Source organism: Macrosteles quadrilineatus, unplaced genomic scaffold (assembly GCF_028750875.1).
Source record: "Macrosteles quadrilineatus isolate MER2022 unplaced genomic scaffold, UCM_ALF_1.0 Scaffold_7__1_contigs__length_78375512, whole genome shotgun sequence".
Lineage (NCBI taxonomy): Eukaryota > Metazoa > Arthropoda > Insecta > Hemiptera > Cicadellidae > Macrosteles > Macrosteles quadrilineatus.
The window spans coordinates 2,896,771-2,913,786 of record NW_026542600.1 but is presented as its reverse complement, the minus strand read 5'-3'; the positions used below and the strand labels follow the sequence as shown (position 1 = coordinate 2,913,786).

The 17,016-nt window shown below is 33.8% G+C and overlaps 1 protein-coding gene across 3 annotated transcripts in view; it reads left to right on the top strand.

Moving 5' to 3' along the window:
* The window catches only part of LOC128997756 (F-box/LRR-repeat protein 20-like), an 88,633-nt gene extending 72,579 nt beyond the window's left edge, over positions 1–16,054 (top strand). For 2 of the 3 annotated variants that reach the window (XM_054423418.1, XM_054423419.1), the window contains exons 9-10: positions 6,703–6,957; positions 13,800–16,054. In XM_054423418.1, the coding sequence (XP_054279393.1) occupies positions 6,703–6,957; positions 13,800–13,907 (363 nt within the window). In that variant the 3' untranslated portion in view covers positions 13,908–16,054. The remainder of the gene's footprint in view (positions 1–6,702; positions 6,958–13,799) is intronic. The other variant, XM_054423420.1, reaches the window with a different exon arrangement.
* The last annotated feature ends 962 nt before the right edge of the window (positions 16,055–17,016 follow it).

Genomic DNA, 17,016 nt, shown 5'->3' with positions numbered 1-17,016 from the left:
AAATATTAAGATTTTTAGCTGTAAAATGGGGTAGAATAAGGCAGAAGCTAGTCAGGTTTGCGCCATTTTACAACTAAAAATTTAATATTTCAGATATTCCTTATTGAATCTTTTTGCACTTGGTATTGTTTGACAGGGAATAAAAAATTCTAAACAAAAGTGTTTTGACATTTATTTTTTTAAATCAATCATTTCTGAATCATTAAAGTTTAAAAAATTAATATGGCCGCCATTTTGAAATTTTAGGTTGAATCTAGATGTATATTTTTCTAACATGGGTCTCTTCTACCTGACCATACATACAAAGGTTCATGAAGATTCGTTGAAAAAATTCAAAGATAAAAATGTTTATGTAAAAAAAATACAAAATGGTGAATATCTGGGTAACAAAGCGATTTTGGAAAAAAATGTATTCTTGATTTTCTCTTTATTTCGAGCCAATGAATCACTAGGTAAATTGTGTCCCCACCTTTTTTGAACACCCTGTATAAACACGCAACTGTTAAGATTTCAAAATCTTTGAAATATTGTTTTAAAGAATTTTTGCTAGAGCTTCTTTCTAAATTTAGGATGTGTCTTAGAGCTTCTGTCTGTAACAATTAAATTCTTTTTAAATTTTGATTACTTGTACCCCCATAAATTTCAATGTTTTAAGATATATGGAAGTTAATATGGGCATAGTAAACCTTTTTAAGGGTTTGTTCATTGCAAAAAAGGTTAAAGCCTTCTAATTATGCAAATTCCCAAACTTATTTTCTTACAAACATGATCAACATGTTTGGACCAGTTTAACGTTTTATCATAAGACCTAAAAACTTGTTGTTATTCTCAAAGTTATTGAAAATTTCATTCTTCTTTGAATTTTTACAAGAACATTTTACCAAAGTAGTTTTACTCTTATTTAATTTAAGACTTTTATCATTGAGGAAAGTGTTTACAATTGAAATATCATCTTCTATTTTGGATTCTATACTATTTGTATTTTTGTCATGAATTGACATAATGATGTCATCTGCATAGTAAACATAGTTTGGTATTCAGAATTGTATTGTACACATTTTGCTTCTCAACAAATCTAACACTGACAAATGCTTGCCTTTCTTCCAAATAAGAACTTATCCAGTTCAATTCTTTACCATAAATACCATAATTGTTCAGCTTATTTATTAAGGTAGGATGGTGAAAACTATCAAAGGCCTTAGACATGTCTAAAAAAGCACCAATAATTAGCACCTTTATCCAAATTCTCTAAAATATCTTCAACTAGCTGTACCCGCGGGCTTTGCCCCGTTTTACTTCATAAGTGAGCTCGTTCGCATGGCTCAATCACGTCCTGGTTGAAGTTCGTTTGCTACGCTCACTCACCTTTAGGCTGGAGCTCGTTCGCTACGCTAACTCGCCTCCAGGTTGAAGTTCGTTCACTACGCTCACTCACCTTTTGGTTGCAAATTAGCTGTTGTCATAAATTAAAAAAAAATAATAGTGCTGCACCCTGTTGGTAATCCTTGCAACTTCAATGCTATTGAACATCATAGAACAGAACCAACTTGCTTAATTGAAACAGCTGTTAAGATTCATTAATTCCATTTAAATATGAGTACTCATAAGGTTAACATGGGAAACTCCAGAGCCACTGGGGCGGAGCCCGAGAGTCCGATCAGAATAAAAACAACTTAGTTTTCCTATTTAATGCCTAAAGAATCAGTGTACCAAATTTCAGCCTCCTAGGTAAATGGGAAGTGGGAGAATTAGTGATGAGTGAGTGAGTGAGGGCTTTGCCTTTTATATATATATAGATAAAAGATATCAATGCTGTTATGGTGGACTTATCTTTTCTATAACTATGTTGATCTTGGACTAACATATTATTTTTATTTTATGTTGGACTAACATATTATCATCGAACAACTGGAAATTTCTAATTAAGTAAGATAAATACCAGTTACCACGGATAAATCAAATCAGTTTATTTCCACATTAAGATATTTATGTTCAACAAAGAAACATTTTTTCAAAAAATAAAATACAAATATAATCTAGAAGTGTTACATCATTGTTTATGTTAAATTGGTTTTAAAAAGTTATTAATAGTATAAACTTAAATATACATTTAAATATGCTTGCTTCAGCTAGAAAAAAATAATGTAATGGAAAGGAGTCTACATAGACCTCAGTGGTCTGTGTGTCGACTCGAGTTGTAAAAAATTTGAGTTTTAAAAATTCGGAGCTAATTTGTTTTTTGAAGAACAAAGTTTTAAAATTGAAAAAGCTTTACTATGTGCTATGGGAACAAGATTTAAAGATATAATACAACATGATAAATAATATTCATTTAAATTTGTATTAACAGAAGATATTTCCAATAAAAGAAGCCAATAAAAAAGAATGGATAAGAATTAAAAAGAATTATAAAGAGAATTATGTTGGTTGCAAGAGTTTGCAGAGCCTGTCCCTTCAGTGCTGTCAGTCAGTGGCAGGTCGCCCCAGCCTTGACCTCTTCATCACTGATAGCCAATAACCACCTATTTACTAGATTTTTTGAATATACCTAATGTAGGTGAATTAAATGACTGAGTTGCTTTATACATAGAGGAATAATTCCGGAACAAAATATGTGCAATGTAGAAACAGTTTTCAATTTCATTTAAAACGTCAAATAAATTATCTTATCTCCTAAAAACACGAATTGTACAAAACACTGCTAATTTTGATAAGACAGGAATTTATAAAATTAAATGAAATGACTGTCCCAGCTACTACATTGGACAAACAGCTCGCTCGTTTACGCAAAGATTCAAAGAACACCTGCCTAAAAAATCAACTAAATCTGCCTTCGCAAACCATCTAAAAGACACAAACCATAATTACACCGACGTTAATACCAATCTGGACATATTGCATTCCTGCAGAAAAGGCAAGCATATGAACACCATCGAAGATTCTTTGTTTGAAGTTCATTGTTGGTGATGGTGAGTTAATGTTGTTCAAAGGTATATTGCAGACATTTTCCATCACGATTGTTTTTGTATTGTTAGTTGTAATGTGTTAGTTAAGTTTTATTTTACCTGAGGACGGGATCAGATTCCAGATCCCGAAACGTTGTGTATTGTTTTTTTACAATCGTGATGGAAAATGTCCGCAATAAACCTTTGAACAACACCATCAAAGAGTTTGAAATATACCGATCATCTAAAAAATGTCCTACCCATTTGCTCAATGAAAAATTATCCTTTGAGTCAAATTTAATTTATAATACTGCAATAGATATGATAGATGGCAGTGTCAATGAAAGGCGAGGATCTGACAAAGACAACGGGGGTGGGAGGGGGCACATTCGTCACGCTCCAACATTGACGTGTACGCGTGTCCAGTCATGACTCATCTTTTGCCGGCTACACCACGCACGCTACCGTACCAGTATTATGATTGGCCAATTTTGTTTAGTCTTTTCGTGTTTGTGTGTTTTAACGACTCTTCACAGTTATAAAGAGGATTTGTGTGTTTGGAATGCGTTTAACTATGGTATCAGCTTGAAAATGAACCTTTAGGTTTGAAACCTGGGTCGCTGATCTAAATCCAGGATCACGGACAAGTACTACAGGTATTTAACCTTTTTATTAGTAAATTACGTGATCCAGAGGCTAAACATGTTTAAAAAAAATGTTAGAAACAATTTGTTTTTGAAAAGGTATTGTGCTGCTGATTAGTGGAGATTCCAATTCTATTTGCATATCTTGTATTATGAGTGTGGGCTATGGAAGTAAAAATTGTATTGAAGTTTTTAAATATAAAAATTATAAGTCTTCATTTTAATTTGTCAATAACACAGTCTTCATTAAAATTTCACAAAAAAACTATACATATATAATATGTAACATTAAAAAATTAACAAGGTTAACATGGAGAAGGAGATTTTTACCCTACATAATGATATGGAAGTAACAGGACCTGCTTATAATATTTGATTGTCATTTAGAAAAAGCTCATTTTGTCAAATAAGCTTGCATGCTATGATTCAAACTTCCTACAGTCTAATTTTAACAGCTGAGTTTAAGTTTGAATTTTAGTTTCATATCATACTAAACAACTTAAATTATTACATGCAAATAAGTAAGGTTAACACATTTGCTGTGGGTAGGTCAGTACTGATCCACGGCGATCGCAGCGCTCATGCAGCGGGGTCAGAACTAACCCACACTGCAGTGCATCAATCTGTTGCTCAGTGTGAGCCTAGCGTCAGTCGAAGGTGGACCTATACCATGTTAGCGTGTAGTGTGTGACTTAAACTATTTTATTTCAATAATATTAACATTTTAAATCTTTTATAGCTTTCATCTTTATTAAATATTTCAATTTTTTCTGACTGGTTCTTGATGGGTCAGCACTGACCTATGAATATGACGTCACATTATGAAGTCATAATCAATTCCAATCAATTTATATACTATTTTATGTTGATTATTTTATGATAATGACTACATATATCTTTGGAACATATATTTTTCCTACAGTCACCCGACAAAGTTGGCTTCCTTGTACTGTTTATAGTACAGAAAGCTGCTAATTGCTGCATATTTATACTTTGCCGTACGGTTTATACTTTGCCGCACATCAGGATTCCAACGAAACAACACAAAACAGCGTGGTTCCATTATGCACGTAATCCGTGTACGCTTGGAAATAGGTTGGCAACACTTAAAGATAATTATACTATGAGCAGCTGATTGACTATTATAACTACGATTTAACCTGTCATTTCGTGTTTATAGTTTCGGTATTTCTGAACTTTCTGGACTTTTCTTTTAAACGTTTTTAAAACCTTCCTACGATCTTAATAAACAAGAAAATACCTTTTAAGCATTTTTTTAGGCGCGGAAACCACTTCAAATTACAAAAACATACGGAACTATATTCGCAAAACGCGGAGCACATTTCTTGCCGAGGAAAAATAGCGGAGTGATATTAGACCGCGGGTACTACTTTCTCTAGGTCACCATTTGTGTTGCCAGCTGAACCTAAAAACGTGTTGCATAGTGTTTGAAAGACTAATGATTTATGCTTTATAGTGACTGTAGGAAAAATATAATGTGTAACACGAGTGAAAAAGGCCTTTGCTGCACTCGAGATCATTCCACACTCGCCTGCGGCTCGTGCGTAAACATTGCTCTCGTGTGCAGCAAAGTGCCACTTTCACCACTAGTTACACAAATAACTATTTATTTGACATATGTAATGTATTCAGTGACATTTCCATTTTTTCTGACTCTGGCTCCTGATGGGTCAGTACTGTATGAATATGACATCATATTCACTTCCGATCGTTTTATATAATATTGTATTTCAATAAGGACACAAAAAGGAATGTTATACAGCAATAATGTTTTTTACCAATACGATTCAATTTTTTTATCTCCTTTAGCAGTGAACGTGTTAAGAAAAAAAAATTCATGAAGAAATGGTATTTTATGGACTTGACTATTATAAAAAGACACAGTTTTTTTTATCAAAGTTTTTAATTCTCGAGGCAAAAAAATAATGTTTTACTCGATAACAAGTACAAATAATTCAAAAGTTGTATGTATCCTTCATAAAAAATGCCAAGATACGTAATAATGTAAAATATATACTAGGGTAATTTTTAAGTGAGGTCTGTTTTTGCTTATAGCTCCCTAGTTTACTCCTCGCTGCTTACTGGCATTATTTTTTAACAGAATGGAACAATTTACAGCTCTGTAGCTGATGTGTACGCTTCGCTGTGTGTTAAAAAATCTTTTTTTAAATTATTGAATCCCCCGCCGCATGCGACATAGGGTCAGCAATATGTTTTTCGACTACAAGAAACATATTCAATACCAACATTTATCGCCAGATGACTGTAGTTTAAGGCCTTAGTGCAATGAGTTAGAGTAAAGTGCAGAAATTGGTTAGGGAGTTTAAAAATAGCCGCGAAAACCTTTTTCCTTTGAGGTCTTCTGTAAAAAGTCTGGGTACTCACTAAAAACACAACTCCTTCTGAAATGGATATATTCACAACCATTTTAAAACTCCTTAAGTCATTTCTACACTTTATTTACACATTCCAATCTCCAGTCATCTTGCGATGAATGTCAGTATTATATGTTTCTTGTGGTAAAAAAGTGTATCACTTATCTCGCATATGGCGGGAGATTCAATAATTTTAAAATGTTTATAAGCACACAGCGAAGTGTACTTGTTAGCTTCTGAGCTACAAATGGTTCCATTCTGTTTACAAATGCGGCGAGAAGCCTCGTTGCAGTGAACACATAAACTACGAGCTATACGCAAAAACGGCCCTTACTTAAAAAATGACGCTCATAGAAACGAGTGAAAATTAGTGTAAAGCTTCCTAGAATGTAAAAAAAAAATAAACAGCGGTAATATACAAACTCAGTATCCAAATTAAGCCTGATATATTCAATAATTACTTCATAGACAGTGTCAATGACACTATGAGGCCAAACAAGTCTTGCTCTGAGTTTTTGAACAGAATAAAATCAATCCAAGAACAACCTTGAATGCAACAAATTAATTGGTCAGAGAGCTGGGACATTTAAAAGAAACGCTGGCTAGTAAAGACATTTTTATTTATTTTTTGTTGTTTGTCAGATTCCGTCACCAATGCTGCACAATTTGACTCTGTAAAGGTTGCAGATGATCTACTAAATGTAAGTCACATTTCAGTCTCTTTCGCACTGTGAGCTGATCACTGATGAAGGTATACGTCACCTGGGAACTTCTCCGTGTGCTGCTGAGCATCTCACAGTGTTGGAACTGGACAATTGTCCTCTCATAACTGACGCGTCCTTAGAACATCTCATATCCTGCCACAACCTCCAACGTATAGAGCTGTACGACTGTCAACTCATCACACGCGCTGGCATCAGAAGGCTCAGAGTAAGATATTTAAATCTTTCTCAAGGTTATACAGGGTGTCCCGTAAGTACAACAAATTTAAAAATAGGTTTTATGGGTGAAAAATAAAACAAAATTTAAGAGTAATATTATTCCCAAAAACGCCTTGTTTGCGAGATACTTGCAATTTAGTTTCTTTTTATTTAAAACTATTAACACCATCTTATTAAAATTTGATATATAATTTAAAATATTAATAAGCTACCAGTTTGTGAAAACAACATTACTACAAAATAACCAGTCAAAATAAGGTAAAACTGTAAGGGTTCGCTTCACATTGCCCGGCATGAATAACTATAAATCGTGATTAAGTGCCACTTTTTGTTCAATCTTTTTGATTTTAATGTCGTGTGGTAGGACATTCTAAATGATAAATAAAATTAGGCACTCTTGACATTATTTTCATAAAATCTGCATCTTCATCAATAATTCACAATGTGTCTAAAATTGGTACAGTAGAGTCTCGGTTTTCCCACCTTCGGTTATCCGATTGTTTGTAAATGGTGTATCCGTTGAAATGAATAAATAAATAAACGATCTTCCGCACTATCCGACCTCCCCCCGGTCACAGCGCCTGCGCTAACAACTCCCACGATCACGGAACCATAGTCAACATGTCCGACGTTTGCGGCGTGATCGCCAACTCATCCCACGGTAACAACTCCAGCGCGACCGTCGTTTTTGTAATTTTCCGTGTTATCCGACATTTTCGCTTATCCGACCTTGCCACAGCTGGTTTGGGTCGGATAATCGAGATTCTACTGTAATTTAGCTGTCTATAATATTAATGGTACAATACCTTGTCAAGTAATCCAAATGTTGATTGAGGTTAACAACCTACATGTTTCTACGTGAATACGGCATCATCAGGGTTACAAAAACGAAGACATCGATGTCACACGCACACAATAAATACACGAATACAAACATTTAACTACGGAAAATAAACATTTAATTGACATCGATAGGCCTATCACACGCACACGACGCGGACGGTCCCGGCGCAGGTAGGAGACTGCAGTCAGACTCCTTCCTCGTTGTTGTCCATGTTATCAGTAGGACAAAGGTCAGGTGGCCGGTTATTTTGGTGAATTAGCACATTGAAAATAGAGTGTGACTGGATCTGTAGTTTTTCATTGAGGATATGTCCACTGGCGGTGTTGTCATGGTATGATTTATGAATTTCAAATTCCTCTAACGTGTTTAACTACCTTTTCTGCATTTATGTAGCACCTCAAGACCGTCAGCAATCTTACTCATGCTATGGTTTAGGTCGATTAAATGCTGGGCAAACGCTAAATTTTGTTTGATTAAACGTGGTTTGGGTCTGTGTTCGTTATAGTGAGTAGCAAACCCATGACCTGTTTGCCCAACATATTGGCTTGGATAATCTTGGCATTTGATTTTGTAAACACCTGTCATTTCCATTTTATCTCTTGATCGGTCAGTTTGTGACAGGGTGTTAGGAGTACGGTTTGTAGTTTTGTATGTTAATTCGATTCCCTGCCTACGAAGCTCTTTGGATAGGCAATTTTGTAGTGTGTGGGAATATTCAATACATACGTACTTCTTACGTTTGTCCTTTTGTTTGACCTCCCTATTATGGTGTTTGATTATAAGCTTTTATGTCTACAAGCCCGCTATTATAGCTGTTGGATATGGCTATATGTTTGATGATATTGTATTCATTATTGTAATTTGTGGGACTTAAAGGGACCGTTAGAAGTCTGTGTACCATTGAGCTGTATGCTCCAATTTTTTTAGACTGTAGATGATAGGAGGTCGTGTAAATGGTCTGAACTGAAAAAGTGGGTTTCCTGTAGATTTTATAATCAAATTTATTGTTAATTTTAGTCATGGTTAAATCTAGGAAATGTATTGCGTTGTCTTCTTCTGTTTCTAAGGTGAACTTTAGGCTCAGGGCTATTTTGTTTAGATAATTTAAAAGTAGATCCAACTGCCTTTTACTGCCATCAAACAAGACAATGGTATCATCAACACATCTATCGTTTAGTACTATTTTAGAATGATATTTATTCTTGTGGGATAAAATGTATTCATTTTCAATGTAATTTAAGTATATGTCAGATAAAATTCCAGAGAGTGGGGAGCCCATTGCCAGACCATCAGTTTGAGAATAATATTTCCCATTAAATGCAAAATAGTTTTGTCTCAAAATCTCTCTTAACAGGTCAATAATCTCTTTTATTGCCTCTGGTAACATAGCTGATTTGTTTGTTAGGTTTCTATGGTTTCTTCTACGGGCACATTCGTGTATAAATTCACTATGTCGAATGAGGCAAGCAAATGATGGTTTTGTATGTGCCAATCTTTAGTTTTGTCAATGAAATCATAGGAATTCCTTAGGCTGTGGATATTGTCAAGCACTATGTTATCCTTTAGGATTCTTTCTAGTCGTTAAGCGATATTGTATGTGGGTGCGTTTGTGTAGTCGACTAGTGGCCTGATGGAAACACCTGTTTTATGTACTTAAGGAAGCCCCCGTAGTATCGGGATGATGGGTTCATGATACGTAGATAGCGTATATCGTTGTCAGTGAATAACACTTTACTCTAATTTATCAGAGTTTTGATTTTTGTTTGATAATTTTTAGCAGAGTCTTTCTTTAGTTCAATAACTTCGTTGGCAGTGATAAACTTATCAACTCTAGCGATGTGATCTTTTTTGTACATTATAACGGTGGTATTACCCTTGTCTGCTTAGCAATGCATAGCATCGTGCTCAGACAATTTGTTTTTTATGTTTTTTACAACATTAATTTGGTGTTTTTGCGACATCGTTAGACTAGCAAAATTAGGGCTTTGTTTGTACTTTGCTTTTAATTTCCGTGATAAAAATAACCTGGCTTCATTCCTGCAGTCGTTTTCGAAGATTGATTTAATAGCTACTTCAGCGTTAATTAGTTCACTGAACATGCCTCAACTACTAGTCATTGGGAGGCTATGTTTGAGACCTTTGTCTAATGAAGACATTTCTTCAGTGTCAAATGAGATATCGGTATTGTTTATTGTACTAGGAAAGAAATCAAAATCAAACATAATGGCAGTTTCCTTGTTCTTTTGATCATTAACTAACGCCTGATTCGGCATGTCGAACTAGGCACTCCAGTTCAGCAAAATGGGCTGTATCAGCTAATTCTAGATACTTTTTCATGAGCAAAGTGTTTAGTAGAGACTTCTTAAAATACATATGTTTTATTTCATTTTTTATCCATATTTTCTCTGCCATATTCTTAGTTTTCTTTGCAGCGTAAGACTGATTTTTAATTTTTATCTGTGCGTATTTAGGGATGACATCTAGTTTTAAACAGTCTTTGTTAAATTTTATGTACTGTGTTGTGTTTGCCAACTTCATCTTAATGTTTTTGTACCATTTTCTTTAGTAATTTAGTTATTAAAATTGAAATGGCCACCACCTTGAAATCAACAGCTTTTCTTATTATTATTTTTTTACAAATATAGTTTATTGCTTGAAATCCTAAACAAAAAATACACCTTTAATAAAGATATAAATTTTAAATAAAAATGCAGATATCTTGCTAACAAGTGTTTTTAGAAAGAAATTTATTCATGATTTTTGTTTTATATCCATCCAAAAAATCCGTTCCTAAAAAAAGTTGTATGTTTTCCCCTTCCTTATAGCAGCCGGTCTGTTGACCATGGAAGCCATGTGCAGGCTTTTGAAGTGCTGCATGGCACAGGGTACTGACTCTCTGTGAGCCCGACTATCTTTGCGAGAGGCTTTCTGTCCGGGACGAGGTCATACAACGTAGGACACGTTATGGTGGGAGGCTTCACTTTCCAAGGGTCACCTTGGAATTGGGAAAGACAAGTTTCTATTATTTTGGACCAACGTTGTAAAACAGACTACCCGAGAGCCTAAAAACCGTTGCATGCAGCAATGTCTTAAAGATTAAAGTTTTAAAAATCTTAAAAGATATAAATGTGTAGATGTAGGTAGTTTAATGACAGTTTTGAAAAACAGATATATATCAGAGAAACACCTTACTATTAAAAACATTTTTATACAGAAAACACTAACAGATATTAAACCACTCAAATAACTGGAATATGAAAACACCACCTACTGTAGTTTAAAACTATCAAACCTTCATTTTGATAAACAATAAAACTGAATTAAATTTAAAGCCTGGATCTGGTACATTATCAACAACAACAATATTTTAATATCAACTTTAATTCTACACAAGAAGCACTAATATTTAATTCAAACTATAATTAACCAGCATCTGTACCCTTGTTTTGCTACAAGGAAATAAGACAATTATTGTTCTTTAAATCTGCTGTAAAAAATTGTTACATCCCGACTTTTGTTTTAGAAATAAAAATTTAACTCTGCCACAAGTGGTTAAAAACTATTATGTAACCTAGTACGAAATACTATATGAATTAATTTGTAAAAGATCCACTTAAATTGCATAATAAAGCAAATAATATTTATACATTAGTTTCATTATATTGGGAAAACAATGTCCATTTATCACTTATTTTAACATCTGTGTATTGTAAGACGTAATCAAAAAACTTGCATGAACGGTTATATAATCTTATTTATTTCCATAATCAATGACACGATTTCGAAAAAAGAATACAACTTCTCAAAACTGTATTTTTGTAGGAGTGAGCGAGTACTTGAATATTTTCAAGCAAATTCTGCAGTACTCGGTTCGACTCAAATTTTTTAGAAAATTAAAAGAGTCCAGCTTTATAATGAGTTTGCTGGAACCATTTATATCAGTCCAGTATGGCAGGATCGACACACAATCTTTATTCTAGTAACTTATTTTATAACTCTTACATTCTCCTGACCTTTAAACATAAATTAAGTTTTTTTAAACTGAGAACAGAAGTATACATTGCTTGGGCAAGACGTAAATGAAATAAAGAAGACGAATCCTAGATCTGATGAATAGATTATGAAAGCATATTTTTAAGGTTAGTATGTGGAGACAGACTTTTTTATCTGTGCGATATACAGGGTGCGGCAAAAAAACTGATCTATTTTATGCAGCGCACTGTTCAGCGACAGGTCGTCTGAGAGTGTTGGGGTTAGGCTCGTTGAAAAGCCTACACGATGCCATTACCAGAGCAACGTGCGTTTGTTATTGAGTCAAATTTAAAAAGTATTGATTCAGTCATTGCAACTCAGCGGCAGTTCCGTGCATTCTTGTAATTTGGGCAACATGGATTCCGTCAAGTAGGGACAATCATATGGTGGGTTACCAACTTTAGAACAACGGCTTCTGCATTCAAAAAGAAGCTTACAAGCCGTCCAAAGTAAATCATACACCAGACAACTAACATTCGAAAGAGTTTGTGCTGCTGTGGAAAACAGTCCTTGTAGCTCGTAGGCCCGCCCGAAAACAAGCATCTGCTTTGATCATGTCTGACCGCTCTGTTTCACTAATTTGAAGTTCAATCTTAATTCATATCCATATAGATTAATCTGTCTTAGCCATACAAATTATCATGACGGAACCTCTCCATGTCGACCTAATTTAAAGAATGTATGGGAATGTCGCTGAGTTGCAATGACTGAAACAATACTTTTTAAATTTGACTCGATAACAAACGCACGATGCTCTGGTGACCACAGATAATGGCATCGAGTATGCTTTCCAACGAGCCCAACTCCACCACTCTCATACAACCTGTCGCTGAACAGTGCGCTGCATAAAATAGATCGGTTTTTTCCACACCCTGTATTTTCCGTTTCCATTGTTTAACGACATTATTTCCAAAAATGAACCACACAGAAAGTCAATATGGACTGTTCACTTTCAAAACTAACAACAATAAAACCGAAACAAAAAATGCAGCCATTTTGTTTAACTAAACAATAGTCCTAGCTTACAGAGTTCTTTTTACAGCAACGGCAAATAAGTTAGTTGTGACGAACAGAAATCACGTTTCTTTGTTTATCTGTACTACAATATTGCAAAATTTCATTTTTGAATAAAGATGGTAAACAGGATAGGGTACAAGAGTATAATCAGGAATCACTGATTGTAAACATAACACTATAGTCAGTGTATGTATATTTAATAATGTAGTTTACTGGTTAAAGATTAATAATTACAACAAAAAATTTAATTTAATATATGCTATAGAAGTTTCAGGACATAATAAAATGACAAATACATTGATTAAGTATGGCCAAACTGTAGAGTCTGTGGGTATTTGCAAGCTTTATTCTACATGACATAACCCTCGGCTGTGACGTTAACTTTGCTTGGGATAAGTAATTCTTATGACCTTATACAAACGTGAGTAAATGCCTGGTTTTTTGTTTGTCTGTCTATAATTATAAAAATTACATATTGATAGACAGACGGAAACCAGGGAATTTAGACCCATGTTTTTGTGATGTTTTCTTTTATTGCCTCAACCTAAAATAGACAATAGACAAACATTTTTATTTGTTATTTCTTTAAGAAATATATTGGCTTTGATATAAAGAAATGTACATTAACGCCAAAATCTCGTAAGTTTTTCCAGGGAGTTTGTATACATCCTATATAGTTATATAAATTATATACAGAGAGGTGCAAAAGTAGGTATACAGTACAAACAGGCAAACAGTTTGAACACACAAGGAAGTGAGTGTTTTTGTCAAGTACAGCATGTTTAAGAGTTAATTTAGGTGTCTTAATACTCTTCAGATTAATTTGAAAATGTTTGCTTTTTATATGAGTAAATATATATGAGTAAATATATTTTTCTATAAAATGTTTCATTAGTGTATACCTACTTTTGCACCCCTCTGTATAATCCTACAAATGATATCGCCTGGTCTACATTAAGTTTGGACTGCGTCTGTTTCAGAATCACTTGCCTAACATTAAAGTCCACGCTTACTTTGCACCTGTAACTCCTCCACCTTCGACCGGAGGTTCTCGACAACGCTACTGCCGCTGTTGTGTCATTTTGTGAGACGCCCATCAGCTCATTCACTCCTATATGTGATAAATTTAAATAGAGATTGTTATGAGATATACTAACCTAATTTATTGTTTAATATTTAGAGTTTAACTGTGTAAATTGACACACTTTTAAGGATCTTGTTGTACGTGATGTTATTGTCAACATCTGTGTGCCAGAAGTTAGGAATCGGGAAAACCAAAATATAACAATGTTATCTACTAAAGGTCTGTGGTCCATTTTAAATGGGTATGGTATGGTTTTCTCCTTTGTAGGGTCATCATTGCAGTGCATCTATTTTATTTGTACAAATTTAGTATAGTTTAGCGGATAATATTTGGATAAAATAATAAGTTAAAAGTCTCAAGGCTACTGGTTAAACGATTAACGAGAGAAAAGTCAAAAGTAAAATCTGTGATTCCCTTTGCCCCTTATTGTGTATTTATTAACTTACTTTAGGGAGTTTACATCACAGTACTTTGAGCAAGTCTATAAAAATATATTTATTCATGATATTACAATGGCTTGGCTTCGCTAAGTTTTCATAAAGTTGTCGGCAAGGTCAGATTAATTCTCACGAAAACTACAAAAAAATTTAGGCCTACATATTTAGTGAACTTCTTGCATAGGAAATAAGCTTTTACCGTAGGTTTGACATATACCCAAAGCAGATTTACTTTTCGTTTTGATGTCCTTAGAGGCCGAAAACACCATCCGTTCAAATTCATATGTATATACTAAATAAAAAAAAAAAAACTATCTCATACTATCTGAATTTTTAGGAGGGAATATTTAAGGTCCGTGAAGTTAGCCCCCCCCCATAAAAGCACTAACAATTAAACTAGTATTAATGGTTAGTGCTTCGTTAGTGCTGGTTAGTGCTTCAACTCCCATCGTTAGTGCTCTTACGGTTCAGGAGCTATAACCGAAAAACTGTGGGGGGGCCAACTTCACGGAAGTTGGCCCCCCCCACAGTTTTTCGGTGATTTAGACTGAATAGGTTTTTAGAGATATATAACGGTTTTATAGACTGATTACCAAATGCATCAGTCTAAAACATCAATCTTACTAGTTAAGTATCAAGTAACAATCTTTTAGACTTGTGTTATTTTTAGAATGATTTTGCAGTGACACTTGTTTAGGCTATGTTTACAGTAGTAAAACATGTCTCACACTACTTACACTTAACAAAACTTCTCATTATTTGCAATGTCAAAACAAAAAATTATAAAACAATTAAATCAATATTTACAAGCAAAGAACTAATTAAATAAGAACGCCTTCACAAAGGAAACGCAACATCAACACTCTCCTGTATTGCGGGTATTGCATTGGCTTTCTGCAGGCGTTTTTCGTATATGGATACTGAATCCATCATGAATTGAATTGTTTTTTGATCACCACTGAATCAAATCGTGATTCGATGCATTTTGGATGCATCGCACACTTTTGTTCTTTGTTGTTCTTACTATTGACAGTGAAGGAGCAAAATGTACTAATGATCGATAATTTGGAGCTTTCGAACTGAATTGACATATTAACCAGCCAATAAGTTCTTGGCATTGTTGCGTACTAATGACATGCGAGGCTCGCACTGAAGCTGATAACTACATCTTAGCTGTGAGCAATGCCGTAGCACTAAGAGAGTTAAGATCCTTTACCTCCATAAAACAGCCTTATCCACTGATAGAACATACCAATGTTGTACAAAGTACAGTTAAAATATTTGTACCGTACTGATGTACCCTCGAAGGTCGTTGACATGTTGGAGATGCACTATCCAGCACCCCAGGTTACTTATGCTGTAGTGCCTTTAAATAAAATGCCTTGATCTAAATGGCGTAAAACATAGCCAACCCCTTTCTCTTGGTCCTTTGTAGTTTATTAAATGTGTCAAAAATTGTTGGAACTGCATTTTTCTGATTTTAAGTTATGATATTATTTTCAAAGAAAAATAGGCCTATTTGAGTTTTATTATTGTGAAATATGTTCAGACATGTACCAACAGATTGATAATTATTTTCTTACAGTTAAAATTATTGTGCTAATGTGGTAAAGTTATTGCTGATGTGATATGATCCACTCAGCTCTATCAGTTAGTTGAAAGGTATAACTTTACTTAGAACAGAAATAAACATGTGATATTTTAGTTTCTATTCCACATTAGTACATAATTTTCCCGACTTCCTCATACTCTGGTAATGAATAATGTCCAAAACACAGTAATTAAACTGAAAATTTGTTATTGAGTGGCATAAAAATATAAAAGGATAAATACTTAGAAACAATATATAAAATTAAGAACAAGATTGGGCAATACAAAAAGACTAATGGATAATACTTTAAATTATAATGGTTAGTGCTTTGTTTGAAGCCTTCCTAAAACACAAATTCTACAGCAAAGTCCTTGATGACGGTTCAAATGTTAGAATGACACTTTGCCTCTTCAGGGTTATTCAAAATTATGATCCTTTTTGTGTATAAATCTAGTTTTTATTTATTGTACAAACAAATTGAATGTTTCTGTTCTAGACATTTCATTACAGGTCCTCAGTGACTCATATTGTTTGAATCTGTTACTTTTGCCATTGATGTTCTGTTGCTGGACCTGAGGTATGATGGTATTCTTAATTATTTCCACAATCTGCTGTCATATAATCCAACACTAATAAATCTCTGTCTTCAAATCCATCCTTCTCAAAACACTTGAAACAATATATACGCGAAATTTGCATGTTTTTTTATGAAGGACTATAACATTGATTGATTTATGTGAGATATGACTCAGATTGTTTCTGTGTTTTTGTCCCTGACATTGCTTCAAGATTTTTTAAAGTTTATGCAATAAAATACTTATGCAATTTGAAACAATCCTAAGACATATTAATCCAGCAATAGTTTTTATTATAATCAAAAGCATAACTTTTTATTTAGAAATTTATTTTAAATAATTTTGAAAAAAGTTGGTAGGTTAAACTTTACTAGGTTTTGATGAATTTCCAGAAAAAAGAATACAACCGTTTTAATATGAAGAAAATGTTGAAAAAGACTTGTACTATAAAAATTTATATTCAAACATACTGTATTTGTTTTTATATTTTCATGCCAACGTTAATACCAA